Source organism: Monodelphis domestica, chromosome 1 (genome assembly GCF_027887165.1).
Source record: "Monodelphis domestica isolate mMonDom1 chromosome 1, mMonDom1.pri, whole genome shotgun sequence".
NCBI classification, from domain to species: domain Eukaryota; kingdom Metazoa; phylum Chordata; class Mammalia; order Didelphimorphia; family Didelphidae; genus Monodelphis; species Monodelphis domestica.
In genome coordinates this window covers 605,628,907-605,652,166 of record NC_077227.1, presented here as the reverse complement: position 1 = coordinate 605,652,166, position 23,260 = coordinate 605,628,907, and the positions used below count along the sequence as shown (strand labels likewise).

The window sequence follows — 23,260 nt, the reverse complement described above, 5'->3', positions numbered from 1 at the left end:
CTCTAGTTTCTCCTTTAGAAATTTGGATGCTATGTTATTTGGTGCATACATGTTGAGTACAGATATTTCCTCACTGTCTATACTGCCTTTTATCAGGATGTAATTACCTTCCCTATCTCTTTTAACTAGATTTATTTGTACTTTGGCATTGTCAGATATCATGATTGCGACTCCTGTCTTCTTTTTGTCAGTTGATGCCCAATAGATTTGGCTCCACCCTCTTACTTTCACCCTATGTGTATCTACCTTCCTCATGTGTGTTTCTTGTAGACAGCATATGGTAGGGTTTTGGACTCTAATCCACTCTGGTATTTGCTTGCATTTTATGGTTGAGTTCATTCCATTCACATTCAGAGTAATGATTATTAGCTGTGTATATCCCAGCATTTTGATTTCTGCTCCTGTTCTTGCCTTTTCTTCTTTCACTATTCCTTTTATACCAATATTTGCTTTTAAACAGCCCCCCTCATTCCCATCCTTATTTTACTTCCCTTTCTACCCCTCCATTTTTATTCCCCCCCTTATTTTCCCTGTAGTCTTTCTAAAATTAACCCCCGCCCCCTCCCTCTCTTGTACTGCTTCCCTCCCCACTAGACCATTTGTTACCCTTCTACTCCCCTATAGGGCGCAAATCTATTCTCTTCCCCCAAATGATTGGATTGTTTTTCCCTCTTTGAGTCAATTTCAAAGCATGTAAACGTTGAGTATTTCCTGTCTCTGACCTCTTTACTCTTCCAGTGTATTGATGTTCTCCCCCATCCCACCATGAGCTTCTTTATGACATATAAATTTACCACCATTTGTTTCTTTTCCCATTTCTCTTAATATTAACCTATTTTAAGCTCTAGTTATATATATATATATATATATATATATATATGCATAGTCATGTGTATGTATTTTTGCATGCATATATCTATATACCTATTTATCTATTGTCCTTTCATCCTATATAGTTTGTCACTGTTCCCTCTAAGTGTACTTCTTTTTGCTGCCCAGGTAATAACAACAGTTTTTAAGAGTTACCAATGACCTCTTTTCTTATAGGGATACATATCATTTTAACTTATTGAGTCTCTTAAAAATTTTTTGTTTTGTTTTGTTTTGTTTTTCTTTTTCCCCCTCTTTTTAGATTACCTTTTGTTGATTCTCTTGAGTTGTGTGCTTGGACATCAAATTTTCTGTTCAGGTCTGGTCTTTTCTTTACAAATTCTTGAAATTATTCTATTTTGTTGAATGACCTACTTTCCCCTGTAAGAATATAGACAGTTTTTCTGGGTAGTTGATTCTTGGTTGTGGACCTAGTTCTCTTGCTTTCTGGAATATCATATTCCATGCCTTTCTTTTTTTTCACTGTGGATGCAGCCAGATCGTGAGTTATCCTCACTGTGGTTCCTTGGTATCTGAATGACTTCTTCTTGGCAGCTTGTAATATCTTTTATTTGGTCTGATAGTTCTTGAATTTGGCTATAACATTCCTGGGTGTTGTCAGTTGGGGATTAAGTACAGAAGGTGATCTGTGGATTCTATCAATCTCCACTTTTCCCTCTTGTCCTAGGACATTGGGGCAGTTTTCTTTAATAATTTCCTGTAATATAATGTCCAGGCTTTTTCTTTTGTCATGGTCTTCTGGTAGGCCAATGATTCTTAAATTGTCTCTCCTTGAATGATTTTCTAAATCCTCTGTTTTGTGAATGAGATGCTTCATATTTTCATCAATTTTTTTCATTCTTTTGGTTTTGTTTTATAGTGTCCTGCTGCCTTGTGAGGTCACTTGATTCTAGTTGTTGTATTCTGGTTCTTAAAAACTGGATTTCATCCTTAGTTTTTTGTTAGTCCTTTTCCTTTTGGTTTGATTTTCTTTGGAGGTCATCTTTCATCTTCTTCACCTCATCTTTCATCTGCTTTTTCTCATCTTTCATCTTCTTTGCCTCATTTTTCAGCTGGTTGATTTTGGCTTTCAAGACACTATTTTCTTCTTTTAGTTCAAGGGCCTCTGTTTCCAGATGACTTATCTTAGTTTTTAAGTTCTTTTCCCAATTGTCTTCAGCCTCTCTTGATTGTATTTTGAATTGAATTTTGAGTTCTTCCAAAGCCTGCATCCAATTCGCTGGGATTTCTGATTTTTCCTTTGCTGATACCTCCCCCTCTGTTTCATTCGCTCTTTGCTCATTACCTGTGCAGAAGCTGTCTATGGTAATTTCTTTCTTCTTTTTCTATTGTTTGCTCGAGTTTACCTTCTTTGCTCCCCTTATGTGTCTGTGCTCTTGCTCCTCTCAATTTTTTTTGTGTTTTGGGGCTCTCAGTCTCCCTTCTTGGAGCTTTGTCAGATCTCTGGGTACAGTCTCTAGGGGAGGATTGTTAGCTTCCCTGTCCTCTGAAGGCTTTTGATCAGATTAAGTTCAACTGGGTTGTGCTCTATGTGCTCTGAAGCCAAAGAGTCCTGGAAGGCTGGGCCGCCCAGGTTCTCTCCAGTTCTCTCCATCTGCTTTTACGCTGTCCGCAAGGTTCCGCAGTGCCTTTGCCTGGCTCCCTGAACTCTGAGGAGTCCTGATGGGCTTAGGTTGAACTAGATTGGTCTGGATGTGCCCCGAGGCAACAGTGAGACTGGAGCCAGATGGAGGGACCCAGCCATGGCCCCAGTCTCTCCCTGGCTTCCTCCCCACTGTCCACACTGGATGCTTTAAGACCGGCGCCCCACTGCTCACAAGGTAGACCCTCCAAACCAGCACCTTTGCCCACTCAGAGGTTCCTGCTGCAGCTGGGGCTCAGCCCTCTGGGTTGGGGGTGAGGGGTCCTGGGACCTTCCCTCTGCCTTCCCCTTAGACCCTAGTATTCTTGTATTCCAGTGTTTGGGGGGCATACCTTTTGATTTGAGTCCATGAGGAGGGTTCCCCGCCTCTGTCCTGTTGTTCAGGTTGAATTCCGGTGCCCTAGAAGCATTCAGTTTGTAATCAGTAAGGAAGGGTTTTCTGAGGTCTGAACTTTTGCTGCTTGCTAAGCTGCCATCTTGTCTCTGCCCCCCAGGGGTTGACTTTTAGGCAATAACACATGAAAATCTAGGAAATAGAAATGGAATTTTTAAGCATATTTTTATTGGCACATATAGCCAGATGAATGAGACATAGGGGGTGTCATGGGTAAATACATGGAATTAGAAGAAAAAAAGTTTGTTTAAAGTAAGTGGGCAATGGGAAATCCGTGATTCTATTAATGTCAAAAACTTAGAAGGCAAGTAGGTTGAGTTAAAAACAGTAAGGAGATTTGGACTTCCTCCAATCTGGAGGTCTTCAAATAGAAGCTGAATGGCCACTTTTGAGGTACATCATTAAAGAAATGTTAGAGTAGATGGAGATTAGCATCTTTCCACACCATAATTTTGCTATTGATGAATAATTTTAGTCAGGAGTACAATTTTGATAGAGAGGGTTGGTGCTTATGGACATATCAAAATAATTCCAACAAATCACAGCTCTTCCTTATAGGAAGGCTTTTCTAGATAGTATTGAATTATCTATTTATTAAGCAAATCTTTGATATGGGGAATTCATTTGAAGTTCTGACAGAATTAAAAGGATAATATCCCTTCTTTTGTCACATCCCAAAGAAGGAGAATGTTTGATGCTTAGGATCCACTATGTCCCTCTGAATGAAAACTGTCTTTATATAACAAATTAGAGAATATTATGAATAAATGTTGAGCACAAACCAAAAGATTAAAATGAAAATAATGAGAGGATAACAAAGAAAGGATAAAGTATCATTTATTGTGGGTTTAGAATTTCAGAATCGGACTGTGTATTTTTTAAACTTCCTTTGGCTTTGGTTTTAAGAATATTATAGTGAGAATCTAGGTAGAACAAAGATTCTTTCCCACAGCTTTGTGATAGGCTGACCAAATCAGCCCAACTTGATAGAAATATACCATAAAACACTAGTGAGATTTCTTGGCAAGCTGTATCATCATCTATTGGCAGCTAAAGATGAAAGTCAGCTCCTTTCAACTTGGTTTTACAAGATTTCCTGTGGTTTCAGGGGATGGAATATTAGATAACATTGATTTAATACAGGCTTCCAAATTAGCCCAACTAGACAAATTGGTGCTTACTGCATGAAACATTGACTGTTCCCTCACCAACGTCTAAACACAAAATATAACATTTTCCTCTTGAACTGTTATGCCTCCTAGATCATCATCCACTGAATTTTCATTCCTAAAGTGGAGTGGGGAACATTTGAAAAATAAGTCAGACTTACAAATGATTTTGTGATACAGAAGAAGTCAGTTATTTTAAATTTGGAACACATTTTCCCTTTCAAATAATGTTATGGATGCTAGTTAGGTCCATTGTCTACGAGTCTATTTAACACAAAATTTCTAAAATATTGTCCACTTTCCATGAGAAATAGATTCATAGAAAAATATTGTTAATTATCTGCAATATCTCAGCTATGTTATGGATTAAGTAGGTTTTAGTGAGCTGTTTTAGAACAAATGAAAACACTACCAGTAATGTTGTCTCTCTAGGGAGAACATTTTCAAATTTCTACTTAGAGTTTGAGATACTAAGAATACATCTGTCCCATTTACAAGCCCAGTAGCAAGAAGGGACTAGCTTCTCCTTCCCTCAATCTTATCTCTTTTAGAGATAGAAAGGGTCTTAGAGTTCATCGAGTATAGCCCCTTCATTGTAGATTAACTATGTGGCTCAAGGATAGAGTCTGGAGTCAGGAAGATCCAAGTTCAAAATTGGTCTCAAACATGTACTTGCCATGTGATCCCAGGCAAGTCATTTAATCCTGTTTGCCTCAGTTTCTCATATGTCAAATGAGCTGGGGAAGGAAATGACAAACTGTCCTTGTATCTTTGCCAGGAAAACCCCAAAATGGGGTCACAAAAAGTTGGATGCAACCGAAACAATAAAACTCCCTTCATTCATGAGGAAATGCAATCCCAGACTAGTAAATTAAAATTGAATTTGTAAGTGGTAAAGTCAAATTTGATTCTATCTCTTCTGGCTCAAAATCAAATATTCTTTCTGTGTCAACACACTATGTTACAAGAATTAGTAAGGATTTCTTACTTGTTACAAGAAAGAAGTTGTCTGCCACCTCAGTCACAAGAAAGAACTACCTCCACCACAACCCACTACTACTAGCACCACCTTCACCATCCCCCTACACACATAGATGGCAGTAATATAAAATGTGTAAGAGATCTTCATGAAATAAATATTAATAACTGGGATATATGAGTCCTAGAAATGGATCTGGCATATTATCACATAGAAATTTGTTTTATCCAAAGCATCCAATTGAATTTTGTTTGATGCTGGAGTTACAAAGTACCTTTCAAAATCTTGTAAGCTACAGGGAGACGGAAATAAGGCATATTAGAAAATATCTATTATAACTCTTGGAGTAGTGAGGTGAGGAGTGCTGAGCCTGAAGTTAGGAACACTTGATTTCAAATTTGGCTTTGGACATTTTGTAACTCTCAAGAAGTAACTTACCTGAGTATCTTTGCCAAGAAAATCCCAGAATGGGTTACAGAGGAAGGACAACTGCTTGATCACATGGGTCAATGGGGAATATGATTGGGGTTTTAGACCCTGGATGATCACCCTGGTGCAGATATCAATGATATAGAGGTGGGTCTTGACCAATGACACAGGTGAGATCCAGTGGAATTTTGCTTCAGCTATGGGAGGGAGTTGGGGGGAGAGGAGAGAAGGAAAATGATTTTTGTGGTCCTGGAAAAATACTACAAATTAATCAATTAAATAAAATTTAAAAATGAAAATAAAATAAAATAAAATAAACCTAGACAATATAAAATATTTAGGAATCAATTTGCCAAGGCAAATACAAGAATTATATGAACACAGCCTACAAAACACTTTCCATGCAATTAAAACTAGATCTAAATAACTTGAAAAATATTAATTGCTCATGGATAGGATGACCAAATATAATAAAAATGACAATCCTACCCAAATTAATTTGCTTATTTAGTGCTATACCCATCAAACTACCAAGAAACTTTTTAATAGAATTGGAAAAAAATTATAACAAAGTTCATTTGGAAGAACAAAAAAATCAAGAATATCAAGGGAAATCGTAAAAAAAAATGTGAAGTAAGGTGGCCTAGCAGTACCAGATCTTAAGCTATACTATAAAGCAGTGGCCATCAAAATAATATGGTACTATCTAGGAGACAGAAGGATTAGTGGAATAGACTTGGGGTAAATGTCCTCAGCAAGATTGTATATGTTAAACTCAAAAGATTCCAGCTTTTGGAACAAGAACCCACTGTTTGACAAAAACTGCTGGGATAGCTTTAAAATAGTATGGGAGAGATTAGGTCTAGATCAACATCTCCAACCCTGTACCAAGGTGAATTCAGAATGGGTGAATGATAAATATAAAGAAGAAAACTAAAGGTAAATTAGATGAACATAGAATAGTATAACTGTCAGATCTTGGGAAAGAAAAGAATTTAAGACCAAGCTAGAAGTAGAGAATATCACAAAATGTAAAATGAATAATTTTGATTACATTAAATTAAAAAAGTTTTGTACAAACACAACCAATGCATCCAAAATTAGAAGGAAAGCAACAAATTGGGGAAATAATCTTTATAACTAAAACCTCTAACAAAGTTCTAATTTCTCAAATATATAAGGAACTAAATCAATTGTACAAAAAAAAAAAAATCAAACCATTTCCCAACTGATAAATGGGCAAGGGACATGAATAGGCAATTTTCAGGTAAAGAAATCAAAACTATCAATAAGCACATTAAAAAGTGTTCTAAATCTTATAATTAGAGAAATGCAAATCAAAACAGCTCTGAGGTATTACCCCACACCTGGCTAATATGACAGTAAAGGAAAGTAATAAATGTTAGAGAGGATGTGACAAAATTGGAACACTAATGCACTGCTGGTGGAATTGTGAATTGATTGAACCATTCTGGAAGGCAATTTGGAACTATGCCCAAAGGGCACTAAAAGACTGTCTGCCCTTTGATCCAGTCATACCACAGCTGGGTTTATACCCCAAAGAGAAAATAAGGAAAAATACTTGTACAAAAATATTTATAACCGTGCTCTTTATGATGGCAAAAAAAAAAGGAAAATGAGAGGATGCCCTCTAATTGGGGAATGGCTGAACAAATTGTGGTATCTGTTGGTGATGGAATATTATTGTGCTGAAAGGAATAATGAACTGGAGGAATTCCATGTGAACTGGAAAGACCTCTAGGAATTAATGCAAAGTGAAAGGAGCAGAATCAGGAGAACATTGTACAAAGAGATTGATATATTGTGGTACAATCAAATGTAATTGACTTCTCGACTAGCAACAATTCAATGATATAGGACAATTCTGAGGAATGAGAAAAAATGCTATCCACATCCAGATAAAGAACTGTGGGAGTAGAAACACAGAAGAAAAACATATGATTGATCACATGGTTCTAGGGGAATATGACTGGGGATGTAGCCTCTAAATGATCACTCTATTACAAATATTAATAATATGGAAATAGGTCTTTATCAGTGATACATGTAAAACCCATTTGAATTGCTCATTGACTAAGAGAGAAGGTAGGGAAGATGGGCAAAAAAATCATGAATCATGTAACCAAGGACAAAAATTCCAAATTAATTTATTAAATAGATGAATTAAAAAAATAAATAAAAATAAAACAACTCTGAGATACTAACTACCTCACAGCTATCAGTCAGGCTGATATGATTGAAGAGGAAATTTACAAATGCTAGATGGGATGTCGAAAAATTGGAACACTAATTCATTGTTGGTAATGTGAGCTTGTCCAACCATTCTGTAGAGCAATTCAGAACAATAGCAAAAAGGTTATAAAGTTGTCCATAGTACTACCTATTCTAGGTTTGTATCTCATAGAGATTAATGAAATGGTGAAAGAACCTATGTTTACAAAAACATTTGTAGCATCTCTTTTTGTGGTGGCAAAAATTTGAAAATTTAGAGATGTCCTTCAATTAGGGAATTGCTGAGCAAGTTGTAGTATGATTGTGAGAGAATTTAGTTGTGCTATAGGAGATGACAAGCAATGATCCAAGACAGTTCCTAAGACCGAAGTTGATGAATGTTATTCACCTCCACAGAGAGAACTAATGAATTCTGAAAACAGATTTCAGAATATTTGTTTAACTGTATTTTTATTGTTCTGTTTTGCTTATGTTTTTTCTTACAACATGAGTAATATTGAAATAATTTTATATGACTTCACATTCATATTAAATTGCTTTCTTAGGGGGTTTAGGAAAAGAGAGATTTTGGAACTAAAAAGTTTTAAAATATTAATTGGGAAATATTTATCAAAATGAGTTAAACTATTTTTAAAAACTTTCATTTAAGATAACTATCCTTAATAGATATAATCCTATATCTTTTTTCTCTTTTTTGTAGCTAAATTCATTGAGACAAGCTCAAAACTGATGCCTTCATTTCTTCCTTCTCACTTTCTTCCTAACTCTAATATTGCTTCCCAACCTTATCGTTCAAATGAAGCTGACCTTTACAAAGTTACCAAAGATTTCTTAATTTCTAAAGTCAATAATCTTTCTCAATACTTATGTCAACTTCTCTACACATGTTGACAATGCTAATCGCCCTCTTCTCATTAATACTCTCTTTTCTCTCAGTTTTTATGACAATCTTTTGAATTTCTCCTCCTACTTCTCTAACTGCTCCTCGTCTTCATTTACCTTTACTGGATCTTCATTCAGGACCTTTCTATTAATTATGAGTTTCCTTCAAGGCCCTCCAATAAACCTAGGACTTCTCTTTTTTCCTCTTTACCTTTTGAAATTGGTGATCTTATTAGCTCCCATGGATTAAACTATAGTCTCTATTTAATTGATTCTCAGATCTATTTATCTAGTCCTAATCTCCTTCCTGACATCTGGTTTTGCATATGTAACTGACATCTCAAAGTAGATATCACATAAATATCTCTAAAACTGAATTCATTGTCCTTCCTCCCAAGTCTTCCTCTCTTCCTACTTTCCTTATTACTTCTGAAGCTATCACCATCCTTCCGGTACCTGTGCTCATAACCTACGTGTTGTCCTTTTTTCAATATATCTCTAGTATATGTTCCCTAATCTCTTCTGATATGGTAATAACCTGATGCAGGCCCTTGTCACCTCACTCCTAGATGATAACAATAGACTTCTGGTTTGTCTTTTTGTTTCAAGTCTCTGTCCACTCCAATTTAACTTCCATTTAATTGTCAAATTGAACTTCTTTCTACCCTTTGAATCTTCTTATCTACTATACCACTCTATCTATCTATCTATCTATCTATCTATCTATCTATCTATCTATCTATCTACCTACCTGTCTGTCTATATTGATTATTTATCATCTAATACTATTCTGTAGCATTTACTTATATCATCTATTATTTAATTCTATCATCTATCGATCTAGATCTCTTTAAATATATCTGTCTGCTTATATTGATCATCTATCATTTAACCATCTCCTATCTATCATTTACCTCTATTATTTATCTATCTATCTATCTATCTATCTGGTTTGTAAATGGTAGTTTCTAGGTTCTCTTCCATTAGACTCTGACGTCCTGGAAACTATATATGTTCTTTTGCAATTCTTTGCTTCCCCTGTACTTAGCACAGTGCCTGGCAAGTAGTAGGTGCTTATTAAATACTTTTTAGGGGCTGCTAAGTGACTCACTGGATAGAGTAACAGGTCTGGAGTAAGAGTCAGGAGGACCTTGGTGCTAATCTGGCTTTAGACCCGTCCTCCGTTTGTGACCTTGACTGTGTACCTAGTTCTTAATGCTTCTCTGCCTTGGAACCAATACCTATATTGATTCCAAGATGGAAGATAAGGGGTAAAAAAATGTTTATAGACTGATATAACTCCTTAGTGCCTTAACTTCCCAGGACTTATCTACTGAACATAGATGGGTTATAATCAGCATTGGAAGAAGGAGTTTTCTATGCTGAGGAAATCAAGCATATTTTATTTTACTATTAACTTTTCTTTTGGTTGCAAAATTCAACTTGCCTAAAAGAAAGCTAAAGTAGGAATTACAGATCCAGGTGAATAATGATGAATTTTTGCTTCCTTTAGCATCTGCATTAAAGAGATTGGCACAGCAAAAGGGACCCCTGTGGTTATATCCATCCATAGATACTAATTAACACAATTCCTTAAAAAAAGAGATCCCTTGGTACTATCTCTACCTGGGACACCAATATTTTTAAAACTTTTTTTTTCTTCCTCTTGGCAGAATCTCTCTTTTTAAAATGAGCCCAAGCAACCTATGATTATGCTATGTTTTACTGGGTAAACCTGGCCTTTTTCACTGATGCTGGGAAATTCCTTTTTTGCTGTACTCATAAGATTTGATCCAAGTGAGCAGCAGCACTGCAGAGTACCTGCTCCCAAGCTTGTCTTATGTGAATGTCACTGACTGCATAGAAAAGGCCAACAGTGTGCTTGAAAGACTCAATCTGCACACACAAAATTCCCAGATCCAAAGTCTTTATTAGTTTGTTCAATTGTAAAAGTCTCCAAGGGAATGTAGCAGCAGCTCAGTCCCTTGAGTCTTAAACCACAATTAAAAATACATCCCTAGAATGAATAGTAGCATTATATATTTAAAAATTGCTCTTGGCATATGGCCTAGAGGAAAAGTTTAATCTCCATTTTATTGTATTTAGACATTCATTAAATTAAATTCATCAGAAGTTATTAAATATCTACTATACCCAAGATAGTATGCTAAGCACCCTGATGGGTTTCAGGCCAGGGCTACAAAGACAAAATTGAAACAGATTCTACCTTCAAAGGATTTATAGTCTAATGATAGAAAATAGCATAATCCTGCCAAAATGTATGGACATGATGAAAATCATTCTTTATCCTATATTCTCATAACTGTAATTTCTATTTTATTACAGTTTGTTATAGTCAGTGTCAAAATGTAGTAGAAATAGAAGTGTACTTGAAGTCAAGAGATTTAGTCTTAAAAATCATTGGAATTCAATCTGTTATTGTAGCTTTCAAGAAAGCTTAGCAAATTAAGCTCAAGAGTTCTGAACTTCAATGGCTATGTAGGTTTCTGCAATAAGTTAGGCATCATTAGGTTATTAGCCCACTGGAGTAGCAGGCCATGAAGTTGCCTAAGGAAGGGTACAGACAATTTCAGGTTGAAAAAAAAAAAAGCATGTCAAAGTTCCTTTGATAATCAATAGTGGGATTGGACCTGTCAAGAGCTCTGGCATTTACAGGGGAAGTGAATTTGGGGAAACAAACTTAAAAAAAAAATACAGAAGGGATAGAGACAGAGAGAGAGAGAGAGAGAGAGAGAGAGAGAGAGAGAGAGAGAGAGAGAGAGAGAGAGAGAGAGAGAGTCATCTTGATTACCTGGACCCAAGGGACAGAATCAGGAATAATGTATAAGAATTACAAAGAAGAAAATTTAGGATGTAAGTAAGGAAAAACTAATTTATATTTAGGACTATTCCAAAGTGCAATGGGATGTTGGATACAGTATATGGTTTCTCTCTCACTTGAGGTAGACATACAAAGTCCTGTGAACACCTGTGAGATATTTTGTAGAAGAGATTCTTATTAAACTACAGATTGGAATGGATGAGCTGTGGGTTACTTTTTAGCTCTAGGCTTCTCTGATTTTATGAAATCTCTCTCAGTTATAACAGTTATTGTCTATTATGACCTTTGGTCAATCACTTAAATTATCTGAGCCTCAGTTTTTCAGCTATGTAATGAGAATTATTCTTATAATCCATGTCTATTGCATTTGGAGCAGCCAGAAGTACATTATAAAGCTGAAAGTACCCAATGGAAATGTGTTGAGTTTTTTTATTTTTTTATAAAATTTTATTTTATGTTAAAACTCCATTGGCTATTCATTATGATCATTGTTTTATGCACATTATATTATATATTGAATTATATGAATGCAAAAAGTTTAGGTGAGTAATAGTAATCTTTAAAACTGAGGAGGAATATTTTCAGAATTATATCCTTTCTCTTATTAATATATCCCAAATTCTATAAATGATTGGGAAATTGTCATTGTCTCCATAAAATTTGAAGCACAGGTGATGTCTGAATTGATGTATCATTCATCCAATTTCATTCATTTTCAATCTTTAGAAATGTTTCATATTTTATATGCATTAACATATGGTATGACATATATGAATATGCCTATATTTATGTATATTTCTTCCAGAGATCTGAAATAATTTTAATTAACACTGGGTTTGACTTTACCAGTTACAATGAATTACATTACTCACACTTGAGTAATGTATTAACTCAGAACATGAGAGTATAATTTATTAAATTATCCTTTTCAATGCATTAATTGTAATTTCTGCTATCCCCAGGGCAAACCTGGAAGAGTCTGTTAACTTGGGAAATGAGCTTTTTATAATTTTTCTACTAGTAAATCTCTATCAAATACCTGTACTGTATATAGAAGAACAAGTATTTTCTCCAATTTATAGCTAAAGAAACTGAGACGTAAGTTTAATAATTCTAAAAGTATAAATTAATATGTGAAAGAAATTCTTTTGGGGGAAACTGAAGATAAAAAGTTAAAAAAGTAAATATTCAATATCTTCAAGGAGATTAAATTCTAATAGGCTATGTCTAATCATTTGAATTCTAATAGGTAGCTGCAGAGTAAAGAAAACTACCAGTTATGTGGAATTGGTTTTCTGGTTCATGTAATATTCCGGTTAGCAGAGAATTGCCTTATGTATAATAGTTTGGCTATCCATTTTCTAAGAAGATTATAGAAATGACCTTAATAAGAAAATTATATCAAACATAATTTAATCTTTCTTCAAGGCCTTGACCATGCAGTTTCTCAGGGACATTACTGTGAATATAACTTTTTGTAGGCCTAATAGTACTACAAAAATACTGCTCATTTAAGTTTTCTTATAAAAGGAATCTTGTTACAAGTAAAGAACATTGGATTAGCAGGCAGAGGGTCTGGGCTGAAATCTTAATTCTATTATTTAGGGTCTGTGTCACCTTAGGTAAGTCATTTAGCCACAATAGACCTCCATTCCCATATCTATAAAATTAGTTTTAGATTGGATTATCTTAACAATTCCTTCAAATGAGACTCCAAGTAACTTCAATTCTGAACCAGCTTTAACTACATGACCATGACGAATTGTCTGCCAGAATAATGGGGAAAAATCATTTGATCCTAGAAAGAAACAACCATTTTCCTACCCAGACTTTTGGGAATTATTATGCTTTCTGTTTCAGGGTAAAAACAACTTTAAGGCATCATGAAGTAAAGATCAACATGTGTCTGTGAAAAAACAAATATGACTTCCTTCGAGGATAAAACCATTAGCTTTGTGTTTTATTTTATTGAATACTTTGTTCAAAAAGAGAGAATGCTCTGGCTGGCTGACTAACTAACCTGAAACATAAAAGGCAAGCAATTAGATATGATATATCTTGCTTTACCAAAGCTTTAGATTTGGCCCCAAGTGATCCACTTATAATAATATGGGACATTGTCAGTTTTATCTACTAAATTTAAGTGGAGCATACCTGGCTGAGAGCCTAGATAAGCAGGAAACATAAAAAGACTATTTGCTTCATCAGTATTCAGTGGTTCCATGATATCAATGTTGTAGCTGCTTCTTCTTCTAGTAAAATCCATAATCCTCTCATCCCATGCAATTTTACATTTTACCATGCCTTTTGGTAAGCATTCTCAATGTACTGTATGATTTCATTCATTTGTTTTGTTTTAATTTTGTATATTTCAATACAGTACTATCAGCACCTTTAAATTTGTTCCTCTTTCTTATGATTTTAGTAAAGATAGTAGAAATTGCTATTGATTTGGAATAAAAGAACATGGGTTCAGATCTCAGCTCTGCCACTTATTTTGTCACTTTCTCTAAATCACTTAATTTCTTTGGACCTCAGTTCACTTATATTCAAAATGAGAGTTTAAACTATTTCATCTGTAAGGTCTTTTCCATTTCCAAATCCTATGACAAGCCCATCTGATTTTCTGGTTATTATGCATCTTCTTAATGATGAATCTTATGCTACTTTTCAATTCAATTCAATATTAATTATGTGTTAGGTAAAAGAGATAAAGACAAATAACGAAACAATTCTTACTGTTTGAGCAATGTGAATTTTATTTCATATATCCATGTATACAACATGTGCACAATAGATACAAAATAATTTCATGAAGGAAAATCTGAGGTCTTAGAAAAAGTCATTTGAAGGAGATGGTACTTAGGGTTATCCTTGAAGAAGGTTTGTGCCAAACTAACCTTCCATCTTACTACTATTCTCCTTTTATTTGTTCCCTGATTCCCTGCCATATAACATCAGCAGGAGACTAGTGGTATTTTAAAGTAAATTTTGTAATACGAAGCAACTTGCAATAATTGAAATTATTATATTTCTCAAATCTGTTCTAAACTAAAATCTTTATTCTACCTGGCACCCCCTTCTTATTAATTTCTAATGCCTATCTATAATATTTTCATGTCTGTGTGCATGGGAGGTTTGCATATCTGATATATTTATATACATACAAATGCATATATGTATATAAATTTGTGTATATATATATATATATTTGTCAATTTAACTGTGTGCATATGTTGTATGCCACTTCTCAACTGGATGATCTCCAGGGTTCCTTACAGGAATAAAAGTCTCATCCTATCATGATATTATATTATATGATGTTACATTATATGAATTATATTATGTGATAATTATATTATATATATATATATCCATACATAAATATCTTTATCTATAGATGTAGGTGTGAATAGCTATATCTTTTAAATCCATCTGTTAGATAGGAGATATCCATCCACAACCAACATCATAGTTGCAGCCACCAATCTGGAATATGCCATTAATATCCTTAAGGTTTTACTACATCTGTTTTTCTTCTTCATTCAAACCATCTTTCATGTTGGTAGTCTCTCGGTGACCGAGAATGACAATTGTCTTTGTGCATTATCATCTATTGATGTATGTGGCTTTGGAGTCCAAAGACTGAGGCGCACAGTTTGTGGCACATGGGACATGGGACGCCAGTTGTTACGGGAGGTGCGGTTGTGGCCTGGTGTCGACGTTCATGCACAGCGGCAAGACGTCGATGTCGCTCCTCTTCAAAGGTGGCGGCAGCATGGTTAATGTGGGTTCGCCAGCTGCTTCTGTCAGAGGCAGTGAGTTCTAGTTGCTTTGGTGTAATGCCATCCCACTCCAAGTTGGACTTTAGCTGATCCTTGAATCTTTTCTTTGGTCGGCCTTGTTTCCTGAGTCCAGCTGACAGTTCACCATAGAATACCTATCTTGGTATTCGCTGTGGGTCCATGCGGATGACGTGTCCAGACCATTGTAGCTGGGTTTGGAGGACCATGACTTCGATGCTGGTGGAGTTGGCTCTGTCAAGGACTTCCTGGTTGGTGATTCGGTCCTGCCATCGGATCCTCATGACTGACCGGAGGGAGCGTTGGTGGAATTGCTCCAGCTGCTTCATGTGCTTCCGGTACAGTGTCCATGTCTCACACCGTACAGGAGCGAGCTGAGGACCACTGCGTTGTACACTTTGAGCTTCGTCGCGGTGCTTACACCTCTGTGTTGGAGGACTTTGGAGCGTAGCCGCCCGAGTGCCTGGCTGGCCTTTTGGATCCTGGCTTTGATCTCATGGTCTAGGGACCTGTCGTTGGCGATGGTGCTGCCCAGGAACTTGGAAGTGTTGACGTTAGAAAGCTGCGTGCCGCCGATTGTAATGCACGCTGGTTCGTTGGCCTCCCTGGTGCGGGTTGGACCAGCACCTCTGTTTTGCTGAGGCTGATAGTCAGGCCAAACAGTTTTGTTGCGGTAGAGAACCTGTCCACAATGGTTTGGAGATGATTTCCTTGATGGGCCATGAGAGCACAGTCATCTGCAAAGAGAGCTTCCAGGATGAGTCTCTCTGTTGTCCTTGTTTTTGCAGTCAGGCGGCGAAGGTCGAATAGTGAGCCATCCAGTCGGTATTTGATGTAGACGCCCAGGTCTATCTAGATCCATCACAGCATGTCGTAATACTTGGGTGAAAAATAGGTTGAATAGTACTGGAGCGAGGACACAGCCTTGTTTCACGCCATTGGAGATGTTGAAGCTATCGGAAGTCTCTCCACCAGATAGGACTTCCCCTGTCATGTCGACAGGAAAGAGCTGGATCAGTTTGACAAATTTTTCTGGGCAACCAAGCTTGCTGAGGATCACCCACAATGCGTCCCTGTTCACTGTGTCGAACGCCTTTGTCAGGTCTATAAAGACAATGTAGAGACTCAGGTTCTGCTCAAGGCATTTTTCCTGCATTTGCCTCACCGTGAAGACCATGTCGATGGTGCTGCGATCTGGTCGGAAGCCACATTGTGATTCAGGCAGGTTCTGCTCTGAAATAGATGACAGGAGTCTGTTGAGTATAACACGGGCGAGGATCTTTCCAGCAGTGGAGAGTAGTGAGATGCCTCTGTAGTTGTCACAGGCTGCTCGTGAGCCTTTGTTCTTATATAGGGCTATGATGGAGGCATCTCTGAGTTCTGGGGGCATGTCTTCCTCTTCCCATATGCTGGTCAGCACTATGTGGAATGCCTGGGGCGCCTTCCCATTTAAGGTCTTGTACACCTCAGTTGGGATCCCATCTTTACTGGGTGCCTTGCCTGCACTCATTTGCTTAATGGCTTTTTGGACTTCCTCTATTGAAGGAGGGACGTCACGTTGTTCAATGGAGTGGTTTTGGAGGATCTGGTCAAGGGCTCTTTGGTCGATTGAAGAGGGTCGGTTGAGAAGCTGACTGAGGTGTTCTTTCCACCTGTTGCTGATGCCTTTTTTATCTTTTATGAGAGTGTCACCGTCAGAGGATAGCAAGGGAGTGGTGGTGGGTTTTAATGGCCCATAGACAGTCTTGAGGGCACTGAAAAATTGTTTGTAGTTTTTGTATCATATTGCTGCCAAAATATACTACTTTTATTTTCTAATCAGTTTAATCCCTTTCTCCCAAATTCCTATCAAACCTATTGCTTTTTATGTAAAGTTCAAAGTTTTCCGATATTTTTCAAATATTCTGGCATATTGTTATCATCATCACCATCATCATTTATTTCTAGTATTTATAAAGCATCTACTAATTTAGTTGAGGAAATTGAAGCAAAGAGAAGCTAAGTGACTTACTGAAGTCACAGATGTAGGATCTCAGGCTCAATTTGACCTCTGATCTTCCTGACTCCAGACTTAGAGCTCTATCCACAGGTTCTAAAAGATTGGATGAGGGAAGAGTTGTTCCATTCAAGTACAAACAAATCTTAAGGGTCACATACTAGTTTAGAAAACCAAAAACCCAATGTATACAATCCATGTTATATTATATTTTTTATTTATTTGTTTAAACATTTCTCAACTACATTTTAATCTCATTTGGGCAACACTCAAGAGTTTTGAAGGCCACATCTCACCACTTTTCAATTGGATGATTTCCACAGACCCTCACATCAATAAATGACTCATTATAACTTCTTTATAATTAACATTTTTAGATAATTTACTAGGGATTTAATTTGATCCCTGGTTTACTCATGCTAATAAGTATAAGAAATGAGACTTAAACCTAGGTTTTCCTAAATCTAAAGTCAAGTATCTATAAACTCTGCCACATTGCTCATTTTTGCATATTATTCATCAATAAAGCAAACCTTCATTAAGTGTCAGTGTGGCATGATGTGGTAGAAAGAGTATTGTTTGGAGTCGAAGAACATGGGTCTGAATCATGGTTCTACTTCATGTTTTTAAACCCTTACTTGCTATTTTAAAATTGATACTCAGAATTGGTTCTAAGGCAGAGAAGTAGTAAGGGCTTGACAACCGGGTTAAATGACTTGTCCAGGATCACATAGCTTGTATCTGAGACTAGATTTGAACCCAGATCTTCCTGACTTCTGGATCTCTATCCACTAAGCCACCTAGCCACCCCCTACTTCATAATATTTTTGTGATCTTGGATGAGGGATATAGCTTCCTTAATCCTCAGTTTCCTTATGCATAAAAGTAGAGATTGGACTAGATGACTCAAAGTCTTGATTTGTTGTTTGCTTTTTCTTTAGCACTAGATTTATGGTCCTATATCACCCATAATAGAATGTTGGGGCTACTGATTCTTAAGCTCATCTTTGAAAAAACTTTGGTATTATGGATAAAAGGGATAAAAGGTATGTTTTGGAGTTGGAAAGATGTGAGTCCAAATCTTTCCTCCAACAAATACTATATGAGCATGGATAATTCATTAACTGATACGTGTTCTAGTCAACTCTCAAGAAATAAAAGTTTCAGACACCATCAAGTAGCATCTAATTAGTATCTACTGTTTGTAAGGGACTATGCTAAGTGCAAGAGGTACAGTGGAAAGCAAAAAATTAATCCCTACTCTCTAAGAGCTCATAGTTAGAGAGATATTGCAAGCAAATAACTATCTACAAACCAGATATATAGAGGATAAATTGAGGACAGTCTCAGGAGGAAGAACATAAAATTAAGTAAGACTGAGGACTTCTTGAAAATGGTGGAACTTTAGTGGGAACTTGAAGGAACTAAAAGGCAGAGATGAAGAAGATGAATGTTTTAAGAGTTGTCAGTATGCACTAGTGGAAATAATTTCCATTCCAGAAATTTCCCTACACAGAGAAATCTCAGGTCCATAACAACAACAACAAAATCCAAACAACACAAAGATTAAAAACAAACAAAAGTTACATCATTAGATACCAATAACATACAGATAAATCTAGTAATCTTAACTTCAATTTTCCAATCCAATTCAACAGTTACATATTTTAAGATTATGTAGACAGTACATGATTATTCCGTGCACAGAAGCTGCTTTCTTTGGAGGAGCTACTGTATGGGAATATACACAGCTGTCTAAATACCCAGAAGCTGTCTGGAAGTCCTGGGTGTTACACATTTTTCATTCACATAAAAGACGGAAGCATTCAGAGATGTGACAAAAAATGCAGCAACACCACCTGGAAGGTTTAAGGTCTACAAACTTAACAATGAATTATTCATCCCTGTATGTTCTTGAGTTCTTCCTTCTGTGCCAGACATAATGATGGTAATCTTCATTTTATGCTACTGTTTTGAAATGCCATATGGGAAAGGATGTGGCAGAGTAGAAAGAGTGGAATTTACTCTGACACGAGGTTGACGCCTGGGTATTATGTGATTCCTGAAACTGGAAAAATGATAGCATAGCCTGAGAGCAGGTACTATATATGTTTGCTCAATAGAAGTAGCTATTTAAACATTTTTAGGCCAAAAATGGGTTCATGGAGTTTCAAAATGTTGATCATACAACTTCTAAAGCATTCAAACTACTTCTATGGGGAAAAAAAGGATGTAGTCTGTCCATGATTGCATCTTAACTAATCACAAGAATAATTATTTTCTCTGAGTTATTTACCCCCAAAAATGTTAGAGAGCTTTTAGGGACCCATAATTTATACTTTCAAAAACAATTCATACTTTAAATCATGTGTAGTATAAAATTTAAAAAAATGACAGCAACACAGGATTCTGTTTTATATTCAAGGACAGAATTGCAAAGGATAACTAACACTAACTAATTCACAATATAAGATAATGGATGAGGATTATAGAGGCAAATTGACTTCCCTAAAGTCACAAAGCTAGTAAGAATCACAGAAGAATTTCAAGATAGATCAAATAATTTCACACTTAGGTCTCTCTCTCACTCAGGAGCATAAGTGTACATACATACTACTGTTTATAGAAGAGTTTTCATCACTGTGGCTCTTTGGATATTGTGTGTATGTGTTTTGTTGCTATTGAGTCGTTTCAGTAGTATATGACTATGAACTCATTTGGGTTTTTCTTGGCAAAGATAATGGGGTGGATTGCCACTTTCTTCTCCAGCTCATTTCACATATGAGGAAACCAAAACAAGCAGGGTCAAGTGACTTGCCCAGGATCACACAGCTAGTAAATATCTAAAGCTATATTTGAACTCAGATCTTCTTGACTTCTGATCTCAAACTCTATCCATGGAAGCACTTAACTATTTGATGTTATTTGAGCTTCTCTATTCATTTTACGTGTGAATATGAAAACAATGTGATTTGGGACAAGGACAGAGAGATACAACTGTTGTCCTTCACAGTTTATATATTTCTGTATTATGGTCTCCTTAGAAAATTACCTACAATTATAATAACCACAACAATGATGATATATTATTTATATAGAATTTTATTATATACAAAATGCTCTTAAATACAATATCTAATTCATAAGACAACAACCTTGTGTCATAAGAAGAGTAAGTAGAGGGGGCAGTTAGGTGGCTCAGGGGATTGAGAGCCAGACCCAGAGACAAGAGGTCCTGGGTTCAAATCTGTGCTCAAATACTCTACTGCCTTAGTATAATTACATAGTATTGTTCTTAGATGGGAGTTAAGTATTTAAATAAAATAATAGGTAGATTCTCCAATTACAGATAATAAAATTAAATATCAATAAAGTTAAGTGACTTTCCTAAGGTCACATAGTTAATAAATGGCCAAAGTAAGACTTGGTTTCAGGTCTTTGGAGTCCAAATCTGGTTTCTTATATACTATAATATCAGATTGGTAGTAATGTTTATAAGAATGATGCATTTTGAGCCAGCATTTACAGAATACAGGTTAGCAGCCACCAGTTCACAGAGGCCTTTGGGCAGGTAAATTACCTTTTTAAGGGAGGCAGTAGCAAATATCACAGGAAAATAAGCAACAAGTAAGTACTTTTATAGGAAATGAACTCTGTCGTAAAATTTGGCTCCAATATATACTCAAATAAAACCTTTCCTTACACATACATCCCAAACTAATCCATAAATCATGGGAAATCACTGGGAATGGCAGTAGTAAGATACATTTATGTGGCAATTTCTGGTTGCAAAGGCCTTCCAAAATTTCTCATCATTATAGTACCACTGAGGTTCTCCCACCTGTATACCTGAGTAAGACTTTCATGTGCAGTAATTCTTAGCAAGTAGCGACCAAGTCTGTTTAAAATCCTTCCATGAGTGGACAATTAAGTGACTCAGCAGATTGAGAGCCAGTCAAAAACAGGAGGTCCTGAGTTCAAATCTGGCTTCAGACACATCCTCTCTATGTGATCCTGGGCAAGTCACTTACCTTAATCCCCATTGTGTCACCCCTCTGCCTTGAAAACGATTCACGGTTTTGATTCTAAAATGGAAGATAAAGGCTAAAAAAAGAAAACCTTCATTGACAAAATTTTGGTTAAGAAGCAATCACTCTCCAAAGAATGGAAGTCCTCACCTAAGAATTTTTTCTTAGTTTTCATTCTCTAATTCTTACATTATGAAAAAAAAACTATTTGAAATAAAATATCTGTTATTAACTTATACTGAATGAGAGTGAAATGTGAGTCGGTCTATAAAATACTGGATTTGAATTTAGGAAGAACTGGATTTTAATCCAGCCTTTGACTTTTACTAGATATATGTCATTAATGTTTCTGAGTCAGTTTCAGGATATAAATATAATAAATGAACTAGACTTGATCACCTATAAGGTTGCTGCTTCTAGTTTTAACTCTCCAATCCAGAGATTAAGTAAGTAAACTTGATTAACCAGGGTTGACTAGAGGACAGAACACTGGACTTAGCATTGGGAAGACTTATCTTCATGATTTCAAATCGTATAGACACACTTATTAGCTAGGTGACCCTGAGAAAGAAATTTAACATTGTTTGCCTCGGTTCCTTGTATATAAAATAAGGTGAAAAAAGAAATGACAAACTACCTCTGTATTTTTGCCTAGAAAATCCCAAAATGGAGCCATGAAAAATCAGATATGATTGAAACAACTGAACAACAACAAAGCATTTGAAAATCCTCCACCCAAACCCCTCACTTGAAAAGACTATTTGCCTAAACCCTAAGGATAGATGTCACCATGACATAAGACCAAAAGAAGACTTGACAACATTTGTCCGATACATGAAGAAATAGAGACTAAATCCATTCATTTTGTTGGGATCTGGGGATATAGCTAGGAGCAACTGGTAAAGTTGCATGGACGCAAATTCATTCTTGATGTTAGGAAAAGCTTCCAAATCCATAAAGTTGTCAGTAGAAGAGACATCGGTGGGTATCAGTGGGCTCCCTGTTGCTAAAGTATTTCAAACTATACCTGGAGGATCTGTTGTTAGAAGATATAAAAGTATTCTTGATCAAGTATAGGTTGGATAAAATTACTTCTGGCATCACTCTCAGGTCTGAAATTCTATGATTCTGGGATTCCTCAACTAGTCCCAGAACATTCCAATGAATCGAATCCAGACCCATATATTTTCCAGCTATGAGATTCTGGACAAATCACTTAACCTTTGTTTGCCTCAGTTTCTTCTATTGTAAAATGGAGATAAAAATTATATTTTCTTCCCAGAATTGCTTTGAGTGTCAAATGAGATAATTAGCAAAAAGCATTGATCATATCTGCCCTCTTACCTCCTCTCCATCACTAATGGCTGTTCCCCATGCATGGAATATGCTTCTTTTTAATACTCCCTCTTTGTAGCATTGGTCTCTTCATGTATGATGCAATTCAGGCACCATCTTCTATATGAAGCACTTTCTTATTCACACTATTGCTATTGTCCTCACTTTTAAGCTGCTTTATATTTCATTTGCATGTATTTGCATTTATTCACTTTGTAATTATACTGTTTGTATTTATATATGCATTTCTTGACTCCATCATTAGAATATCAACTTTGTGAGTAGAAATTGTTTCATTCCTTATATTTGTATTCCCAATCCCTAACCTGGCATTTAAAAGGTATTTAATAAAGACTTGTTGATTAATATGGTTACTAAGCAGTGTTTTCTCTCTCCCTCATCTTCCTCCTTCTCCTCCCTTTGCCATTCCAGAGTGACTATTCAAGCGACACAGAGAGTGAGGACAACTTTCTGATGATGCCACCACGAGATCATCTGGGCCTCAGTGTGTTCTCCATGCTCTGCTGCTTCTGGCCTTTGGGCATTGCTGCCTTTTATCTGTCCCATGAGGTAATGTAAAAACACAGTCATGATACATGGCTCAATTCTCTTAACTC

At 36.2% G+C, this 23,260-nt stretch overlaps 1 protein-coding gene across 4 annotated transcripts in view; it reads left to right on the top strand.

Moving 5' to 3' along the window:
* Positions 1-23,260, top strand: part of SYNDIG1 (synapse differentiation inducing 1) — a 290,195-nt gene that overhangs the window by 131,323 nt on the left and 135,612 nt on the right. For all 4 annotated transcript variants that reach the window (XM_056813807.1, XM_056813809.1, XM_016426598.2 and 1 more), the window contains one exon: positions 23,076-23,213. In XM_056813807.1, coding sequence (XP_056669785.1) covers positions 23,076-23,213 — 138 coding nt within the window. The remainder of the gene's footprint in view (positions 1-23,075; positions 23,214-23,260) is intronic.